General features: G+C 43.3%; 1 protein-coding gene across 1 annotated transcript; it reads left to right on the top strand.

The window, feature by feature from the left end:
- Positions 1–19,825: 19,825 nt before the first annotated feature.
- Positions 19,826–22,644, top strand: LOC123136618 (uncharacterized). The gene is made up of 2 exons (XM_044556044.1): positions 19,826–20,704; positions 22,076–22,644. The coding sequence occupies exons 1-2, from the start codon at positions 19,921–19,923 to the stop codon at positions 22,369–22,371; spliced, it is 1,080 nt and encodes a 359-aa protein (XP_044411979.1). The 5' UTR covers positions 19,826–19,920; the 3' UTR covers positions 22,372–22,644.

Below are 22,644 nucleotides of genomic sequence, written 5' to 3'. Positions count from 1 at the left end.
CCGAATAAGAATTTTCTTACTCTCAAGCTCGACTACATTGATAGGGAAAACGTCACTATCGAACCTCATCTTAGAACTTTCTGTAAACGTCAATCGTCCTTCATTAATGGCCGATTGCACCTGTTGACGAAACATGTTACAATCATTAGTAGCATGAGAGAAAGAATTGTGCCACTTGCAATAAGCTCTCCTACCCAACTCTTCGGTAGGTGGAATTACATGACCCTTTTTCACTCTAATTAATTTATTTTGCAGTAACATATCAAAAATTCTATCCCACTTGCTAACATCAAAAGTGTATTTTGTTTCATCTCTTCTAGCAGGTGTGGGCTTGAAAGCAGAACATGCAAAGGGTTTTGACTTTGACGCTGGAATCCATTCGGCTACACATATATTAACGTCAACTTCACTAGCCGAATTACTATCATAATCAAAGGCATTACCTACATGATTATCCTTCTCATTATCAATATTATCCTCAAACCTGCTATATTGTTTAATCTCCTTAGTCCGGTTTTCTTGCGCCAAAGCCTTCTGCAAAACTTGATTAACATCTAAAAATTCTTGCCCTTCTAGTTTATCCTTAATATGAGCAATAAGACCCGAAAAGGCAAGATCGGCTAAATCCTTTTCGGCTATGGTCAAGCTGAAACATCGGTTTTTGACATCCCTAAACCTCCTAATATAATCATGAACATGCTCATTATATTTCTGCCTAACCAAAGTTAAATCTGAAAGCCGAAGTTCTGTTTCACCGCTATAAAAGTACTCATGAAATTTTTGCTCCAATTGTGCCCATGTTGAAATAGAATTAGGAGCAAGCGATATAAACCAAGTAAATGCAATACCGGACAAAGACAACAGAAACAATTTAATCCTATAAACATCCGATGTGCCGATATCACAACATTGGGCTAAAAATTGTCCGATATGCTTGAAAGTAGATCTACCATCTTCCCCCGTAAATTTAACAAAATCTGGAATTCTAAAACCACGAGGATATGGTGTCGAGTCAAAGTAATCAGGGTATGGTTTTTGATATGCGTGTGCTTAACTCTTAGGTTCTAAACCGAATTCTCTTAGTATACTAGCAAGCTTATCCTTAAAACTATCATTCGACTGTAGAGAACTAGTTTGTGGAGCAGATGGAACGCTAGCACGTGATGGAAACTCCGGCAAAGAAATTTGAGCTTGTGATGCTTGCAACGAAGACCCATTAAAATATGAATCGGGTACCGGCCCGCACGGAATCCCAGTATTGACAGTCAGTAGATGTGGTGTACTAGAATTAGAACTAGCACTTCGGTTATTGCTGTTGTGATTTTGTGGAACCAAAGTTGAGACAGTAGGAGCAGCTACGCTAGGCATAAAATTATTAGCCGAACTGCTCACATAGTTCCGGCCACCTTGATCGCTATTTAAAGGAACATTGTGATGCACAACGTTATTAACCGATGCACCATGTGTATGAATATTACTAGGAAATTTAATGAATCCTGTATTTTGCAGTGGCGTCAGCTTTTCCTCAGAATATCCATCATTGATTTGCAGCACTAACGATCGAACATGACTAGGTAAATATTTTCAAGATCTTTATGAAGTTGCTCCTTAAATTCTTCAATTCTATTAGCTAGTGATTGAGTAATTGTGTGTATCGTAGTTTTCACATCAGAATCGTACTTGGTAGCTACGCACACATCAATTGGATGAGAAATTTCTTCGGTTGACTTTTTTACCTCGGCGTTGATCGAATCTGAAGGGTTCGGCACATGTACCTTCTTGACGACGCCGATCCTTGTCTTGCGGTATCCAATCAACTTCAATTTTAGTTGCTCAGCCATCTTTTTCTTAAGCTCTTGTTCAAGCTCGCGCCGATCATCTTGCGACAGATCGTCGAGTGTGGCGGCGATGACGTTCTCCGGGTCGATGTCGCTCCCATTCCTGGACTCGGTACTCATCGTGTGCTTCTTCTTCTTTCCTTCCCCAGCGGAGTCGCCAATTGTGTTGGCACGCAAAATTGCCGCGCAACACCAATATAACCGTCGTGTTTTCGTGATGACGAACGATTGCTTTCCGAACAAAGCAACAAAGATCCCCTCGATTTCGTAGAGGAGGCACGACTGCTTTTCAGCGCAAAACAGCAAAGATGAACCAAACCCTAGGGCTGCTAGGGTTTAGTGGGAAAAGAACGATAGATAAAACATACGTGAAAAAGTAGATTGGTTTTGTTGAATAGATCGATTGGTCCCTCCTCAATCGGTCACGGCCTTACATTTATATTGGCACGCTGGACTTGGCGTATACGAAAACAATTCCAAAGCTAAACCGATTAGAATCTATCCATCTTGATTGGATTACCATGTATAGCACGATTACCATATATATCACTTTACGTTTTTAATCGGCCGACTAACACGTATAGCTAACCTGCATGGCAAACTCTCTTGGCCATATTCATAGTATAAGCACTCCTTGCCTTGCCTTCTATGAATAAAATATTCCGGCAACGTTGCTAATCACAACACATAATGACGATCACTTATGAATCATATTTCTCCACTCTTCACGTGTATTTCTGCATGTTGCACTTTCCCTCTGTGTAACTCCATCCATAGCATTGCAATCTTCAACTTTGACCTCTGATCCTTGTTAGGACTTGTCATAGGTAGCATTGTGGTAACTCCGAGATACCCTGAGTCTGCTTAGGACATGTCCCAAGTATCCTCTTGTCCATGAAAATTCCTGTTGCAATCTTTAAACAAAATAGTAACTGATTAACTTGGATGACCACTAATTAATTTGGCCTATCAACAAACTACTAGCCAAATTACACCATGAATAGCTACAACCAAGCTCTCGATCATGAAGGTTAGTTGCATGTCGTAAGAAGCTAGGGGACTCATCTCAAGGGGAGTTCTCTAATCCAAACAACCCTTTAGCAAGAAAGCATGATGCGTAGAATATCTCTAAAAGCTAGCCTAAAAAACAATCTAGTTGGTAAAAACTAGAACTTTAGACTCTATGGGGCAAAAAAACGTGAATTGCTAAAAAAATAGGCCATATCGTATATTTGCAACCCAATTGGTAAATATACCAATCCAAATGCACAAAGCCTAAACCTAAATTTGCGGCCGCGAGAAGCCAACTGCTACACCTGTGACCTTTTCCTGCCCCAAACGTCGGCTCACCGTCCTTTGTCCCAGTCGATTATGGCCGACAGACCCCACCATCATCGTACTTGCGGCCGCCCTGAGCCCCGCCGCCACCCCGTCGCCCTTTTCTACCGCCCAATCCGTCCACCGCGATCCGCGCTGCCCTCCACCAAAGCTTGGGATGTCGCCGCCCGATTCTGCCAATTTCGCCTGTTCCCTGCCACTCGCCTGTTGGGAGTAATATTATATTATTATATTTATATATTCATAGTTAAGTTTTATATTTCATGTTATAACTGCTATGATTCTAGAATATGTGATTCAGTGGAAAACTCATATGCACGTGTCAAATGATAAATGGATAAATCAAAGGTTCCTAGTCTCGCCTCTAAGACTAGTTCAAGTGTTGTTGGCGATCATGTTTTCCGGATTTTAGGATACCGTTAGGTGTAATGATAGTCCTAAAAAAACATTGAGATTATGATGTTGAAAGAACTACCATATTGAATCGACCCAAACTTGTTTGTTATGAATTGAGTAATATCGCCTGCAATCAATTGCAATAGTGTTAACATGTGATTTTGCTCCTTAGACCATGAGAATATCGTAGTCACTTCTTATTGTATAGTGGGATTTGGGGTTGCGCAAAAGTCACCTGTAACACGATGATCATAACGACAACTTACAGGTTTATCGGAAAGTTTGACAAGGGACTAGAGAGCTCGAGAGTGGGATTTGCTCCTCTGACGATGGAGAGATATTCTTAGGCCCCTCTCGGTGTGACAACATCAATCATCATCTAGCCAGACATAGCTGACTACGTCACGGAGATGCCGGAACACAATAACGAGAAAGAAGCGCAAAACCGGTAACGAGGATTTCGGTATAGTGAGCATAGTGATGACTCAGAAGGATACCGATGCATCCCGGATTTTGTGAAATATCGCTAAGCAAAGGAAACATTACATGATAACCAAAGGTTCACTCAAATATCATTCGCGTACTCACAAGGATCAATACGGATGTCCATGGTCCCGCTGTCGGTCATTGAACAATCGATTTTCGTTCATGTCTGTGAGTTACCGAACCTACGAGGTGACAAGCTTAAGGCAATCACGATATGCTGAGTGTTAGTAGGATTGGAATCATGAGAATATATTTTTGGAATTATTTCATGAATATTATATAGGTCTAGAAATATTTAGAACACTTTATATTTAATCTAAATATCAACGGGGCCAAAAAGGCCAAGAAGTGGAAGGCAACTTGGGCCAAAAAGGCCAAGGGAAGGAGGCCAAATAGGAGTAGGGCCCCTTTGGCCGGCGCCCCAAGGAGGCTTTCCCTCCTTGGTGGCAGCCCTCCCTCTCCCCTCTAACCTATATATACTTGAGGATTTGTGCTCTTTCATCATGCAAGTTTTGGAGCCCCCTCTAGTTGTAGTTCTAGTTGGTCCTAGTTGACTAATTAGAGCTAGGATAATCCTCATTTCCTCATAGTTAGAAGCTTAGTGTGGTTCTAATATCCTCCCTCTAATTCTCCGGTGAAGATTAGCTCTGGATGGTGAAGCGCTGCCAAATCATGAAGGTTGTACCCTCGCAACCAAGTAAAGAGGCCATGCTTTTGGTCTTCAGTTCGAGGGACTATTCGTGGGCAGTACGAGGGATCGTTCATCGGCAGTTCGAGGGACTCCAAGTACAATCTACAATGACACGTTCTTCTTCCGCTGCAACTCGGTGACGGCAACGATCGTGATCCCAACCCGTTATGCATCTTTATATTGATCTTGGGTGATCATAGGTGCGATTTTTTTTGTTTTCTACTATGTTTCCCAACACCGCGGCCTTCCAAAATGGTTGTCGCGGCACCACCACTGCCTGCCAACATCGATTAGCGGCCGAGTAGCCCCAATGCGACCTCCGCAACTACCGCTAGGCCATTCCCCAGCTCCCCTTTGACCCTTTGGTCCCCCCTGACGTTGTTTCCACGCATTCGGCAATCGTCTTCACTCCGACAAGCTACTCTGACCGAAATGAGATGCTTTTTTGGCATTTGTTGTGAGCTAGGGATTGTCCGGTCACATACCATGTTATATTGTGTAGATTAGTTGGCATGATTCCTTCTAGTATGTTGATTCCTCCTCTAAAGAGGAATATGAGTGGGATGAAGATGATGACATTGTTGTTATCATATGTTGATCAACATGGAGAAGAGCAAGCAACCAAAGCATGGTTGTTTGGTTGTCAGCCATGAGTTAATTTGTAGAAGAAAGCTAGATGACCACAATAAGCTCATGCTTGATTATTTTTGTGCAAATATGGATATATCTAGAGTGGGCAACTTTTGTGGAGCCAATTCCAAGCCCCCAAGGTAAGAAACTACTTGGTTTCCATAATGCTCAAACAACTGCTAGGAAGGATGTGGAGAGACCATTTGGGATTTTGCAAGTCCAGTTTGCTATTGTGTGAGGACTGATACGTCCATTTTGCATCATGCTTTTATGTCGATATTTATTGCATTATGGGCTGTTATTTCACGTTATGTCACAATACTTATGGCTATTCTCTCTTGTTTTACAAGGTTTACATAAAGAGGGAGAATGCCGGCAGCTGGAATTCTAGGCTGGAAAAGGAGCAAATATTGAAGGACTATTCTGTGCAACTCCAAAAGTCCTGAAACTCCACGGAACACCTTAAAATAAATAAAGAAAAATCGTCACCAAAGATGAAGGCCAGGGGGCCCACACCCTGCTCACGAGGGTGGGAGGCGCCCCCCTGGGCGCGCCCCCTACCTCGTGGGCCCCCTGGTGGCTCTCCGACGTCCATCTTCTCCCATATGAAGTCTTTCGATGAGAAAAAAATAGCAGAGAACCTTTCGGGACGAGACTCCGCCGCCACGAGGCGGAACCAATCTAGGGCTCCGGCAGAGCTGTTCTGCCAGGGACACTTCCCTCCGGGAGGGGGAAATCATCACCATCGTCATCACCAACGCTCCTCTCATCGGGAGAGGGCAATCTCCATCAACATCTTCACCAGCACCATCTCATCTCCAAACCCTATTTCATCTCTTGTATCCAATTCTTGTCTCCAAGTCCGGGATTGGTGCTAGTAGGTTGCTAGAAGTGTTGATTACTCCTTGTAGTTGATGCTAGTTGGTTTATTTGGTGGAAGATCATATGTTCAGATCCTTTATGCACAATATTACCCCTCTGATTATGAACATGAGTATGCTTTGTGAGTAGTTACGTTTGTTCCTGAGGACAAGGGAGAAGTCTTGCTATTAGTAGTCATGTGAATTTGCTATTCGTTCGATATTTTGATAAGATGTATGTTGTCTAACCTCTAGTGGTGTTATGTGAACGTCGACTACATAACACTTCACCATTATTTGGGCCTAGAGGAAGGCATTGGGAAGTAATAAGTAGATTATGGGTTGCTAGAGTGACAGAAGCTTAAACCCTAGTTTATGCGTTGCTTCGTAAGGGGCTGATTTGGATCCATATGTTTCATGCTATGGTTAGGTTTACCTCAATACTTTTGTTGTAGTTGCGGATGCTTGCAATAGAGGTTAATCATAAGTGGGATGCTTGTCCAAGTAAGGGCAGTACCCAAGCACCGGTCCACCCACATATCAAATTATCAAAGTACCGAACGCGAATCATATGAGCGTGATGAAAACTAGCTTGACGATATTCCCATGTGTCCTCGGGAGCGCTTTTCCTATTATAAGAGTTTGTCCAGGCTTGTCCTTTGCTACAAAAAGGATTGGGCCACCTTGCTGCACTTTATTTACTTTTGTTACTTGTTGCTCGTTACAATTTATCTTATCACAAAACTATCTGTTACCACTTATTTCAGTACTTGCAGAGAATACCTTGCTGAAAACTGCTTATCATTTCCTTCTGCTCCTCGTTGGGTTCGACACTCTTACTTATCGAAAGGACTACGATAGATCCCCTATACTTGTGGGTCATCAAGACTCTTTTCTGGCGCCGTTGCCGGGGAGTGAAGCGCCTTTGGTAGGTGGAATTTGGTAAGGAAAAATTTATTTAGTGTGCTGAAATTTTCTGTCACTTGTTACCATGGAAAGTAATTGCTTGAGGGGCTTGTTCGGGGTATCTTCACCCCGTCCAGTTGAGCCAAGAGTTGCTCCTCAACCTACTGAACCTACTGAATCTATTGAAAATGAAACTGCTTTTCAGATTCCTTCGGGTATGATGGAAAAACTGCTAGCTAACACTTTCGCAGGAGATGGAACAAAGCATCCTGACGAACATCTACGCTTTGTGGATGATATTTGTGGACTATTTAAGCTTGCAGGTATACCCGATGATGCCGTTAAGAGGAAGGCTTTCCCTTTATCTTTGGAGGGAGACGCATTGACATGGTATAGGCTATGTGATGATACGAGATCATGGAACTATAAAAGATTGAAATTGGAATTTCATCAAAAGTATTACCCTATGCATCTTGTTCATCGTGATCGCAATTATATATATAATTTTTGGCCTCGCGAAGGAGAAAGCATCGCTCAAGCTTGGGGGAGGCTTAAATCAATGTTATATTCATGCCCCAATCATGAGCTCTCAAAATTGACAATTCTCCAGAATTTTTATGCTCGGCTTTCTGATAATAATCGCACCATGCTCGATACTTCTTGTGCTGGCTCTTTTATGATGAAGTCTATTGAATTTGGATGGAATTTATTGGATAGAATTAAACGCAACTCTGAAGATTGGGACCTCGACGAAGGTAAGGAGTCAGGTATGACACCTAAGTTTGATTGTGTTAAATCTTTTATGGATACCGATATTTTCCGTAAGTTTAGCACTAAATATGGACTTGACTCTGAGATAGTAGCTTCTTTATGTGAATCTTTTGCTACTTATGTTGATCTCCCCAAGGAGAAGTGGTTTAAATATCATCCTCCCATAGAAGTAAAAGTAGCTGCACCTATTAAAGTTGAAGAAAATATTGTCACTTACAATGATCCTATTGTTCCTACTTCTTATGTTGAGAAACCCCCTTTCCCTGTTAGAATGAAGGATCATGCTAAAGCTTCAACTGTTGTTCGTAAAAGCAATATTAGGACTTATACACCTCTAGAGCAAGTCAAAGTAGAACCCAATATTGATATTGTTAAAGATCTCTTATCTGATAATATTGATGGGCATGTTATTCAATTCACTGGTGAAACTGCTAGAATTGCTAAACCCTGTGATAGAGATAAACATAGACCTGTGGTAAGCGTGCCTGTTATACCCATTGACTTATACAAAGAAATTATGCATGAGATTGCACCTGCTGAGTTAGAAGAAATTGATGTTACAATTAAACTTGCAAATAGATATACTATATCTCCAATGGGAATTGTTAGAGATGTTGAAGTCTTGTGTGGGAAAACCAAATATCCCGCTGATTTTCTTGTTCTTGGTTCTCCACAAGATAGCTTTTGTCCCATTATATTTGGTAGACCCTTCTTGCTACTGTTAATGCTACGATAGATTGCAAAAAGAATGTTGTTACTGTTGGCTTGGATGATATGGTTCATGAGTTTAATTTCTCTAAATTTAGTAAACAACATCGTGAGGAAGAATTGCCTAGTAAGGATGAAATTATTGGTCTTGCTTCTATTGTTGTACCTCCTAGTGATCCTTTAGAACACTATTTGCTAGACCATGAAAATGATATGTTCATGAATGAAAGAAGGGAAATAGATGAAGTATTCTTTAAACAGGAACCTATTCTGCAACACAATTTGCCTGTTGAAATCCTAGGGGATCCTCCTCCACCCAAGGGTGATCCCGTGTTTGAGCTTAAACCGTTGCCTGATAATCTTAAATATGCTTATCTTGATGAAAAGAAAATATATCCTGTTATTATTAGCGCTAACCTTTCAGAGCATGAAGAAGAAAGATTATTGAAAACTCTGAAGAAGCATCGTGCCGCTATTGGATATACTCTGGATGATCTTAAGGGCATCAGTCCCACTCTATGTCAACATAAAATAAATTTGGAAGCTGATGCCAAACCAGTTTGTGATCCTCAACGACGTTTGAATCCTAAAATGAAAGAAGTGGTAAGAAAAGAAATACTCAAGCTTCTGGAGGCAGGTATAATTTATCCCGTTGCTGATAGTCAGTGGGTAAGTCCTGTCCATTGTGTCCCTAAGAAGGGAGGTATTACTGTTGTCCCTAATGATAAAGATGAATTGATTCCGCAAAGAATTATCACAGGTTATAGGATGGTAATTGATTTCCGCAAATTAAATAAGGCTACTAAGAAAGATCATTACCCCTTACCTTTTATTGATCAAATGCTAGAAAGATTATGCAAACATACACATTATTGCTTTCTAGATGGTTATTCTGGTTTTTCTCAAATACCTGTGTCGGCTAAAGATCAATCAAAGACTACTTTTACATGCCCTTTTGGTACTTTTGCTTATAGACGTATGCCTTTTGGTTTATGTAATGCACCTGCTACCTTTCAAAGATGCATGATGGCTATATTCTCTGACTTTTGTGAGAAAATTTGTGAGGTTTTCATGGATGACTTTTCCGTCTATGGTTCCTCTTTTGATGATTGCTTGAGCAATCTTGCTCGAGTTTTGCAGAGATGTGAAGAAACTAATCTTGTCTTGAATTGGGAAAAGTGCCACTTTATGGTTAATGAAGGTATTGTCTTGGGGCACAAAGTTTCTGAAAGAGGTATTGAAGTTGATAAAGCCAAGGTTGATGCTATTGAAAAGATGCCATGTCCCAAGGACATCAAAGGTATAAGAAGTTTCCTTGGTCACGCCGGATTTTATAGGAGGTTCATCAAGGACTTCTCAAAAATCTCTCGGCCTCTGACTAATTTATTACAAAAAGATGTACCATTTGTCTTTGATGATGATTGTGTAGAAGCATTTGAAATACTTAAGAAAGCATTAGTCTCTGCACCTGTTGTTCAGCCACCTGATTGGAATTTACCCTTTGAAATTATGTGTGATGCTAGTGATTATGCTGTAGGTGCTGTTCTAGGGCAAAGAGTTGATAAGAAATTGAATGTTATCCATTATGCTAGTAAGACTCTAGACAATGCTCAAAGAAATTATGCTACTACCGAAAAGGAACTTTTAGCGGTTGTATTTGCTTGTGATAAATTCAGACCCTATATTGTTGATTCTAGAGTAACTATTCATACAGATCATGCTGCTATTAAATATCTTATGGAAAAGAAAGATGCAAAACCTAGACTCATTAGATGGGTTCTCTTGCTTCAAGAATTTGATTTACATATTGTTGATAGAAAAGGAGCTGAGAACCCCGTTGCAGACAACTTGTCTAGGCTAGAGAATGTTCTTGATGACCCACTACCTATTGATGATAGCTTTCCTGATGAGCAATTAAATGTCATAAGTACTTCTCGTAGCACTCCATGGTATGCTGATTATGCTAATTATATTGTTGCTAAATTTATACCGCCTAGCTTCACATACCAACAAAAGAAAAAGTTTTTCTATGACTTGCGACATTACTTTTGGGATGACCCACATCTTTATAAAGAAGGAGTAGATGGTGTTATTAGACGTTGTGTACCTGAGCATGAACAGGAACAGATCCTACGCAAGTGTCACTCCGAAGCTTATGGAGGACACCACGCTGGAGATAGAACTGCACATAAGGTATTGCAATCCGGTTTTTATTGGCCTACTCTCTTCAAGGATGCCCGTAAGTTTGTTTTGTCTTGCGATGAATGTCAAAGAATTGGTAATATCAGTAGACGTCAAGAAATGCCTATGAATTATTCACTTGTTATTGAGCCATTTGATGTTTGGGGCTTTGATTATATGGGACCTTTTCCTGCCTCTAATGGTTACACTCATATTTTAGTTGCTGTTGATTACGTTACTAAGTGGGTAGAAGCTATTCCAACTAGTAGTGCTGATCATAACACTTCTATTAAAATGCTTAAGGAAGTTATTTTTCCGAGGTTTGGAGTCCCTAGATACTTAATGACTGATGGTGGTTCACACTTTATTCATGGTGCTTTCCGTAAGATGCTTGCTAAATACGACGTTAATCATAGAATTGCATCTCCATATCACCCGCAGTCTAGTGGTCAGGTAGAATTGAGCAATAGAGAGCTCAAATTAATTTTGCAAAAGACTGTCAATAGGTCTAGAAAGAATTGGTCCAAAAAACTGATGATGCATTATGGGCCTATAGAACTGCATATAAAAATCCTATGGGTATGTCTCCGTATAAAATGGTTTATGGAAAAGCATGTCATTTACCTCTCGAACTAGAACATAAGGCATATTGGGCTATTAAGAGCTCAACTATGATTTCAAACTTGCCGGTGAGAAGAGGTTATTTGATATTAGCTCACTTGATGAATGGAGAACCCAAGCTTATGAAAATGCCAAGTTGTTTAAAGAAAAAGTTAAAAGGTGGCATGACAAAAGGATACAAAAGCGTGAGTTTAATGTAGGTGATTATGTATTGCTATACAACTCTCGTTTAAGATTTTTTGCAGGAAAACTTCTCTCCAAATGGGAAGGTCCTTACGTTATCGAGGAGGTCTATCGTTCCGGTGCCATAAAAATCAACAACTTCGCAGGCACAAATCCGAAGGTGGTGAACGGTCAAAGGATCAAACACTATATCTCAGGTAATCCTATAAATGTTGAAACTAATATTATTGAAACCGTAACCCCGGAGGAATACATAAGGGACACTTTCCAGAACGTTCCAGACTCCGAAAAGGAATAGGTATGTGGTACGGTAAGTAAACCGACTCCAAAACAATTTTTAAGGCAATATTTCTCCGTTTTGGAATATTTAGAAAAATAGAAAAATAAGTAGCAGTCCGGGGAGGACACGAGGCCTCCACGAGGGTGGAGGGCGCGCCCTACCCCCCTGGGCGCGCCCCCTACCTCGTGAGCACCTCGTGTGCCCTCCGGACTCCGTTTCCTTGCACGATACGTATTTTGGTCGGTAAAAATTCATTATATATACTCCCGAAGGTTTTGACTCTCGTATCACGCAAATCTCCCCTGTTCTTGTTTCGAGCTGTTTTTCTGACAGGTCTAGATCATCATGACGACCCCAAGTGCTTCCAAGGACAAGTTCTTCGAGAAGGTTATCAACCCTTACCTCGCGGAGGTGCTGCGACACCCTCAAACCATTGAGATGCGTGATGGGTTGCTGCACATCCGCGATGTTGAGGGACCAAAGGGAACCGGAAGCGTGGAGTTGAGGCTCGAAGCAATGGAGCAACAAGTTTTCAAGTGTCAGGGGATGGTGGAGCGTGGAATCAACGCTACCCACAAGATGCTCGCGGAGTTCACCAACAACTATGAGCCGGATGCTAAGAAGACCGAGGAAGCCATCTATAAGCTACATGAGAAGATCGAGCACCTCCAAGCCCAAATCTATGATCTGCAAAACCAAAACTGTGAGTATGAATATAGATTCAAAAGGATGAGTTTGGCTGCAGATTTGAGGATTCCGGAGACTCGATCATCCTTCTATGATGGTGAGCCTATGCCGTGGAAGATGGACGACAAGCTTGCATCATCATCAACGCCTCCACCGCCAACAAGGAAGGAGACATAATCACATGGGTATGGGCACTCCCCTTGGCAACTGCCAAGCTTGGGGGAGGTGCCCTGGTATCGTATCACCATCACAACTCCTATCTTTACCGTTTTTCTTAGTTCGATCCTATTAGTAGTATCTTGATTTAGTAGAATAAAGTCATGGCATGATCTAGTTTTGAGTTTTGCTTTATGATCCTTCTTTGTAATCGAGTCCGTGAGCTATATAATAAAGATTAGTGTTGAGTCAAGGGCTTGAGTATTTTGCCATGATCTTGGGTGATTAGAAGAAAAAGAATAAAAAGAATCAAGAGTTCATATTGATCTTATTGAAAGTAATGACTTCACATAGAAAGAGTATGATGATTTAAAGTTGTTGGGAGTTGGCAAATATAGCTTTGGTCATCGTTGCAATTAATAGGAAGTAATAAGGAAAGAGAGGTTTCACATATAGATATATTATCATTGACATCTTTTATGATTGGGAGCACTCATTAAAATATGACATGCTAAAGAGTTGAGGTTGGACAAGGAAGACAACATAATGAGTTATGTTTTCTTACATCTGAGATAAAGTATGTTGTCATGGTTCCTCTACCGTGTTGAGTTTGCCTTTCCCCCTCATGCTAGCCAATTCTCAGCACTAAGTAGAAATACTACTTGTGCTTCCAAATACCCTTAAACCAGTTTTGCCATGAGAGTCCACCATATCTACCTATGGATTGAGTAAGATCCTTCAAGTAAGTTGTCATCGGTGCAAGCAATAAAAATTGCTCTCTAAATATGCATGACTTATTAGTGCGGAGAAAATAAACTTTGTACGAACTTGTTGTGGACGCAATAAAAGCGACGGACTGCATAATAAAGGTTCACATGCAAGGGGCAATATAAAGTGACGTTCTTTTGCATTAAGATTTTGTGCGTCAACCCTAAACGCGCATGACAACCTCTGCTTCCCTCTGCCAAGGGCCTATCTTTTATTATTATCCTCTACCTTATGCAAGAGTCGCGATGATCTTCACCCTTCCTTTTTCATTTTATCCTTTGGCAAGCTCAGCATGTTGGAAAGAACATGATATATATATATATATATATATATATATATATAATTGGATGTGGGGGAGCGTGAATTATTATTGTTGACATTACCCTTGAAGTAAAAGGTTGTGGGGTAAAATTATAAGCCTCTATCTTTCTCTGTGTCCAATTAAAACTCCGTAACCACAAGTATCGCATGAGTGTTAGCAATTATGAAGGACTAAGTGATAGTTGAGTATGTGGACTTGCTTTTAAGCTCTGACATAGACTCTTTCCGATGTTATGATAAATTGCAGTTGCTTCAATGACTGAGATTATAATTGTTGGTGCCCAATAAGGTTTCTGATTCATATTTTGGCTTTGTGAAAAGATCATTACTTGAACATAAGTAATCATATGACAAAATCTATATATGTTGCTATTATGAAGTAATCATGATGCCTTCATGTCCGTATTTTATTTTTATCGACGCCTCTACCTCTAAACATGAGGACATATTTATTGTTATCGGCTTTTCGCTTGAGGACAAGCGAGGTCTAAGCTTGGGGGAGTTGATACGTACATTTTTCATCATGCTTTTATGTCGATATTTATTGCATTATGGGCTATTATTTCACGTTATGTCACAATACTTATGGCTATTCTCTCTTGTTTTACAAGGTTTACATGAAGAGGGAGAATGCCGGCAGCTGGAATTCTGGGCTGGAAAAGGAGCAAATATTGAAGGACTATTCTGTGCAACTCCAAAAGTCCTGAAACTCCACGGAACACCTTAAAATAAATAAAGAAAAATCGTCGCCAAAGATGAAGGCCAGGGGGCCCACACCCTGCTCACGAGGGTGGGGGCGCCCCTGGCGCCCCCTACCTCGTGGGCCCCCTGGTGGCTCTCCGACGTCCATCTTCTCCCATATGAAGTCTTTCGATGAGAAAAAAATAGCAGAGAACCTTTCGGGACGAGACTCCGCCGCCACGAGGCGGAACCTTGGCGGAACCAATCTAGGGCTCCGGCAGAGCTGTTCTGCCGGGGACACTTCCCTCCGGGAGGGGGAAATCATCACCATCGTCATCACCAACGCTCCTCTCATCGGGAGAGGGCAATCTCCATCAACATCTTCACCAGCACCATCTCATCTCCAAACCCTAGTTCATCTCTTGTATCCAATTCTTGTCTCCAAGTCCGGGATTGGTGCTAGTAGGTTGCTAGTAGTGTTGATTACTCCTTGTAGTTGATGCTAGTTGGTTTATTTGGTGGAAGATCATATGTTCAGATCCTTTATGCACAATATTACCCCTCTGATTATGAACATGAATATGCTTTGTGAGTAGTTACGTTTGTTCCTGAGGACAAGGGAGAAGTCTTGCTATTAGTAGTCATGTGAATTTGGTATTCGTTCGATATTTTGATAAGATGTATGTTGTCTAACCTCTAGTGGTGTTATGTGAACGTCGACTACATAACACTTCACCATTATTTGGGCCTAGAGGAAGGCATTGGGAAGTAATAAGTAGATGATGGGTTGCTAGAGTGACAGAAGCTTAAACCCTAGTTTATGCGTTGCTTCGTAAGGGGCTGATTTGGATCCATATGTTTCATGCTATGGTTAGGTTTACCTTAATACTTTTGTTGTAGTTGCGGATGCTTGCAATAGAGGTTAATCATAAGTGGGATGCTTGTCCAAGTAAGGGCAGTACCCAAGCACCGGTCCACCCACATATCAAATTATCAAAGTACCGAACGCGAATCATATGAGCATGATGAAAACTAGCTTGACGATATTCCCATGTGTCCTCGGGAGCGCTTTTCCTATTATAAGAGTTTGTCCAGGCTTGTCCTTTGCTACAAAAAGGATTGGGCCACCTTGCTGCACTTTATTTACTTTTGTTACTTGTTGCTCGTTACAATTTACTCTATCACAAAACTATCTGTTACCACTTATTTCAGTACTTGCAGAGAATACCTTGCTAAAAACCGCTTATCATTTCCTTCTGCTCCTCGTTGGGTTCGACACTCTTACTTATCGAAAGGACTACGATAGATCCCCTATACTTGTGGGTCATCAAGGACCAGCTAGGTTTTGGGACCAAGAAATCCTTTGGTACATCATGAATGCCTTCATGATCTTGCACAACATGATCATTGAGCATGAGTGTGACCTGGCTTACTCCTACTATGACTTCATGGAAAGGGTGGTGCATCCGCGTAGGAGGGAATGCCGCATGACACTTTCTTCAAGTACACCAAGAAATTCGAGCTGTGGATACTCATTAAAGTCCGCAACAAGATCACAATGAGAAGTGGTGGACATTGGAATGAGCAGCAAGATAACTAGTTCTACTACTATGTTGTGTGTATGTCTGATGTACTTTGTGTTATGTTTGAAGAACAATTGTGATGAATTTGGGGTTGTGATTGATGAACTATATAATGTACTATTTGTTTTATTATTTGACATGAGTTTCGTATTATTTAGAGCATTGCATATGCACAAATTACGTGAGGTAGAAGTAGAAGCTGAAATTTAGATATCAATTTTTTTATTCCTAAAACCTTCAGTCCACATATAAAACTGGTTTTAGGTAGGTTCTTAGGGCAACTCTAGCATATTTGCCATATGGGAGATCACCGTATGGGTTATGGAGCATGCCAATATTGATATGCAGGCTGCGACGGTTGCGCGCAAACAGAGAGTCACCATATGGCGAGCTCCACACCTTTTCATTTATTTGATCCTTTTTGTTATTTTCTTCAGAAATGCAGAGGCAAATTAAGTTGAACCAAATGCAAGTTCCAACATGATAAATTGCTAGAAACTATAACAAAAACTATAAAAAGTGTCAAAATCCGTCGCATTTCCATACCATAAAACTATAATAGAGTCTAAGATTCATCGCATCCTATATACCTAAGAAAGTCACCCCACTAACTTATTTGTCTCAACATTCAAGCATGCCATGCAATTATGGATGGGATAAGCCTCAACATAGAACCATGCATGGGAAAAGACCCACCAACACATGCAATCATGCGTGGATTTTTTCCATTATATTATCATACTTCTATTTAATAAATGTTTTAATATACACAGTCAGATATAATAAGTCGTATGTATTTTAAAATTTTAGTAATCATGTTATTAATGTAAATATTTAACTTTGCACAATCAAATCTCATCAAAATATACTGCAACTAATTGCCGCAGCAACGCGCGGGGTATCTTCTATTTACTATAATTAGCAATTACAAATGTTGTATAACATGTTTCATCCTATACTATCTACACTACTAGGCGGTCGACAACTACACTACTAGGTGGCCGACACCGTCTAGTCGTCACCCTCCTCCTCCTCCTCCTCCTCCTTGTCATTGCCATCATCGTTGTCCTCCTCTGTCGAGGAGATATCCTCCGTCTAGGTGTAGTGGGTTAGACTCATGAATGACTATCACGAGCTGTCGCACGTTCTCCTCGTTGGTGCATGCGGAGCTGTACTTGTGGATGATTCAAGCCTCATTGCAAGCTTGGATGTTGGTGAGCTCCATCACCACATGGATCGGGCCTGAGAGTCCGCCTCCGGCTCTGGTTGGGCTACGATGAGGACAATGTGGTTGACCCGGACGAGGTGGCTGGCAGGGTTGGTGTCCCCAGCTCCTCCTTCACCCAGATGAGGGATGTGCCTCCCACGCACCCTCTAGATCCGCCGCCGCCGCAAGAGGAGGAGCCAACGGTTGCCATGGCTAGTGTGGCGCGGGGAGAGTTTACCCTGCGGTTGTGCAGAGTCTGCGACGGGACATTCTGCTCAGCCGATGCATTCAACTAGTCAGCTAAGCTCCGACATAGTCGTGTTGTTTTTGAGGAGGAGATGGGAGGGGAGGTGGTGGCAAGGAGGAGATGGGAGCAGGGGCGAGGAGTAAATGGCCGGGCTCTTATAGCCGGGGTGAAGGTCATCTGAACAGTCACCTTGGGAACCGGGAAGTGGTAGCCCCAGGTAATGGTTTGGTGGTTACCGGTCACATCGCCCCACTAGCCAGTGATAAATCAGCACACGTACATGTGTGTACGGGATGCGCCTCGCTTCAAAAACCGATCATGACACTCCATATTGGCTTCCCTAGCCTCTAAATATGAAGGCTACAGAGTCGTTTAGGAGGGACCATCATAATTTATGCCGATCGATATCCATATGACGACTGTTTTAGATTGACATTTGAACCTAAAATCATTGAATCGATAGTTATTACGTGACTTGCCAGAGTTGCTCTTAGTCTGTTTTTGGCATTCTTTTTCATTCTTAGAGCATCTTCAATAGAAGATGCAAATTTGGAGGTGTAAAATAGGAGATGCAAAAAATTTACATCTTCAAAAGATGCTTTTTACATCTCCAAAAAAGAGACAACTCCAACAGATGATGTATATTGGAGATGTAAAACAATAACAACTCCAATAGAAGATTCAAATGAAGATGTAAAACGATACTTCAACTTCAACTAATACTTCATCTGAAACATATAAATTCAAACATAGCAAATTCAATTACTACTTCATTTCAAACATAACAATTAAACATAGTTCTAATTAAAAACATAAATTAAACGACTACTTCAACTAATTCGAATTACTTCATTCATCAAGTTACTACTATTACTAGTTTGAACTACTACTTGAATTACACCGAAGATAAAACTACTCATCATCATCGGAGCACTTGAACTGCTCCCAGAACTCATCTTTGTCTGGGTCATCGCGCCCCTCATCCTCCTCCCCTGAGTCACCCCAGTCCTTCTCCGAGAACTCAACGGGGATCATCGTCGAGGGGTCGGCCTAGTTCACCTCCTCCTCCTCCTCCTCCTCCTCCTCCTCGTCCTCCTCCTCGTCCTCCTCCTTCTCCTTCTCCTCTTCCAGAAGTACTCCTGCTCGTCCAGAACATACTCCAGATTCTCCCACGCGAACCTCACCATCGCCCCTCCATCACTATCCTGGGACCAACGACAATGGTCAGCCTCTTCTTCGCCTTCTTCCGAATGCCCTGCGGCACAAGCATCTCCGTATCCGCCCGGGTCCCGATCTCAGGGAAGTTAAGGTCCGTCTTGGGCCATTCGGCATGCCACACCGCCACGTCGTAGGCACGTGCGGCCTCATCGACGGCGGGGAAGGTGCCGAGCTAGAAGCAGCGGTCGGCATCGAAGAACTCCACGCTGAAGTGGTCGGATGGCTTCGCCCACACGCTGAAGAACCCTGTCTTGCTCTTCGGGAGCTTCTTCGGCAGCATGTCGTGCGCCGAGCCGGCGGCGGTGGTCGGTGCGGTGGTGCGGGGCCGCGGGTGGCGGCGGTCGATGCGGTGATGCGGGCGGCGGCGGCGACGATGACCCAAACAAGGTGCGGAGATGCGGGTGGCGGCGGCGGGCCGTGCGATGGTGCGGGGCTGTGGGCGGGGCGGCGGTGACAGTGGATTTGATCTACGGACACTGCAACGGCGCTGCGAAAATCGCCCGATTTGCGGCGTGCGGCGGCGGTCCAAACGAGTCGGAACCGGCGGCGGGGGGGGGGGGGGGGGGGAGGGGGCGCTGTAGAGGACGGATCTGGCGCGGGACGACAACGGCGGAGTGCGGTGAGCGGGTGGGCGGATGGCGGCAGTACGGCGGGAGGAAGAAGATAGGTTGGGTGAAGGAAGTGCAACAACAGTTGGTTGTGGCGCATGGCTGCTGCTTTTACATCTCCAGTGGATGAAGATGTATATTTGCATCACGAAGTGTTGTACTCCCTCCATTCCTAAATATTTGTCTTTCTAGCCATCTCAAATGAACTACAACATATGGATGTATGTAGACATGTTTTAAATTGTAGATTCACTCATTTTGCTCCGTATGTAGTCATTTGTTGAAATCTCTAGAAAAACAATTATTTAGGAACGAAGGGAGTATTTTACATCTTCAGAAGGCAGAGATGTATTTCTTTTTTCATCTACATCATTTTTGGAGGGACATTTTTGGGCCTCGAAGTATTGCATCCACGTCTTCCATTGCAGATGCTCTTATGTAGAAGCTCGTCAATGAATAAGCTGACTCTCTCGAAGCCTCCGTGCCGCACTGACCGACTGACTCACTGTCACTCAGCTCTCGCTTCCCCCAAGCCCCAACACAGCCTCTGCCTCCATGGATCCCCGCGGCGGCGACTTCCCGTGCATCGTCCAAGCCCTACCCTCCGTGGATCCGAACGAAGCCGCCTCCGACTCGCCCTGCATCGTCCAGGCCCTAGCGGCGTCCCCCTCGCCGTCCCCTTCCAAAGCCCTCGCCCTCACGCCCGCGGCCAGAGACCAGCCGCCGCCCGCCTTCAAATCCTCCAGGCCCCCGAGCCCCCGCCGCACGCGCTCCGGCCGCGCGCCCGAGTGGACCGCCGCCGAGACCCTCGCGCTCGTCGCCGCCGTCGCCGCCGTGGACGACGACGGCTGGGCCCGCTCCGTCTCCGCCTTCCAGAAGTGGGCCATCGTCGCCGAGAACATCGCCTTCTCCGATGCCGGTGGGGCGCCCTCGAGGCGCAGGGGGAGGGCGGCCGGCGAGTGCAAGCGGAGGTGGGAGGCGCTCGTGGCGGAGTACGGGGCGGTGCGCCGCTGGGAGGGGCGGACCGGGGGGAGTTACTGGCGCATGAGCGCCGCGGCCAGGAGGAAGGCCGGGCTCCCCGCGGAGTTCGACGCCGAGGTGTATGGCATCATGGACGCGCTGATCCGGGTCGACGAGGCGCTCCTTGGCGGCGCCGGGGGAGGAGGGGGCGACGAGGGCTTGGTCAGTGCTAATGGTGGTGCTGGTGATACTGCTGAGGTGGGAGAGGAAGAGGGTGGCGATGCTGGGGTTGAAGAAGAGGAGGAGGCGGATGGTGACGGGAGTGAGGAGGAGATGCAGGTGGATGATGAAAATGCTGCGAATGCTTCTGATGATTTGGGTACAATTCTTCACTCATTTTCCTTTACATGTTCGCATGTGGGTATGAATCGGCTAGATGTCTTCAGTTGGGTGATGGTGTGCTCTGAGTATGATATGTTGAGGATACTTAATGGTTTAGTAGTTAAAGCTTTGGCCAGTGGAGCATTTTGATATGATGTGGTAGAATTGCTTTCACTCTTTCGTTGTATCCACTCCAGTGGCGGTTCTTCATGCTTGGCTGGGCTCGCATATATCATTGATTTTGTCCATGACAATCCACAATCCTGTTTTTGTTACTTCAAGCGTGTAGGTTTTGTACATCGAGCAAAAAGGCTGTGCCAAGAGTGTAAGAGGAATGTGAAGCCGTTTGATTGACATCTGATTCTGATCCAACGGCGAATGGATCCCCGACATCAATTAACATCTAGGAGTACAGATCTGTGCGTTGGTACACAATAATAAAATTGTATTGCTGCCATGTTGAGCGAAAGAAAAAGACCGAAGGATGGTGTGGAATCATGTGATTCAGATCCCATCCAACGATGAACAGGTGGTGGTCACCCGTTGACATCTTTATACTCCCTCCGCTCCTAAATATTTGTCTTTCTAGAGATTTCAATAAGTGACTAGATACGGAGCAAAATGAGCAAATCTACACTCTAAAATATGTCTATATACATCCATACGTGGTAGTCCATTTGAAATCTCTAAAAAGACAAATATTTAGGAACGGATGGAGTAGAATTTAACATATCCATATTTTAACATGTCCTAAAGAAAGAAAAAATGTTACCATTTTGCTTATTTATGAATATCAAGCAGTTCTCTCATCATTGTATTATTTCGATGGAATGAGGTGCTATTTCACAATGCTCCTAACGGAATATGCTTTGCTTCGATAAAACATGATATGTCATCTCATTATTAAGAAGTGGTAAGCCTGTATTCCGTAATTGGTTCTAGGTTATAAATGCTGTAACTATAGAGCGATTCCAAATCTACTGTGTTTGTAGCGATCTGTGTGAAGCATTTGATTCACTATTTGTCGTAGAAATTGTTAGTACGTGCTGTTTCCTTGTGTAGGTCATGCAGGTGGATTTGTATTAGTTGCATCCCATTTTCTATCAAAATTGCGTCTTTTTATTGCATTGGCGTTGCTATTAGATCAATAGCTTGCATAAATACCCGCGTTTTGTATTTATGAATCTCCAAAGCAGATCCTATGAACACACATGATGATGATACATGTTTAGTTAATCTCGTCTCTGGATGAATTATTACCGAAATCCCTGATCCCTACCATGTACTGCCAGTCAATGTGAATGTTTTTGTTTCATGTTACATTTTGATTGCGGCTAACTTCATGCCTCTGTGCTATTTTGTCCGCAAGGGTGTGAGATGGAGACCGACAACGAACCAAAGAAAAGCCAAGCCGACGCATGGGAGTTAGCCAACAGGCTAAACGAGAACGCTCAGCATATTCATATGATACTAAGTGGAGACGCTGATGAAGATGGTGGCCACCACAATGCTCCTGCCTATGCCGTCTCACCTGATGCAATGGAGACCACTCGGCAGAAAGCCGACGAGCTGATCAAGTCGCTAGGTGGGCTCGTGAGCTACTTGAACCAGTTCACCGATCTGATCAAGGAAAACGGGATCGAGGATGTCGTCGGTGTGAACTGACTGATGGTAGGCGGGTTTCCTTTGAACTTTGAAGGGTCGAATCATGCCAGCCTGATCGTCCGTCTCTGTCCCTCTCCGTGTCCTCTCTCTCTCTCTCTCTCTCTTCTATGTAAATATGAGGGCTATGTAGGATGCTTCTAATCAAATGATGTAGGTTTGTAGCAGACACCTGTATGTGCGTTGGCGCCACTATCTGTTTCACCCCCCTGCCTGATGCTTACAGAGACATTGGCTGGATCAGTTTATCTGCTGTTCTGTGTGATTTCTCTTCAA

Source organism: Triticum aestivum, chromosome 6B (assembly GCF_018294505.1).
Source record: "Triticum aestivum cultivar Chinese Spring chromosome 6B, IWGSC CS RefSeq v2.1, whole genome shotgun sequence".
NCBI lineage: Eukaryota > Viridiplantae > Streptophyta > Magnoliopsida > Poales > Poaceae > Triticum > Triticum aestivum.
Note: the sequence above shows the minus strand (reverse complement) of the source record. Positions and strands in the feature narration are given on the sequence as shown.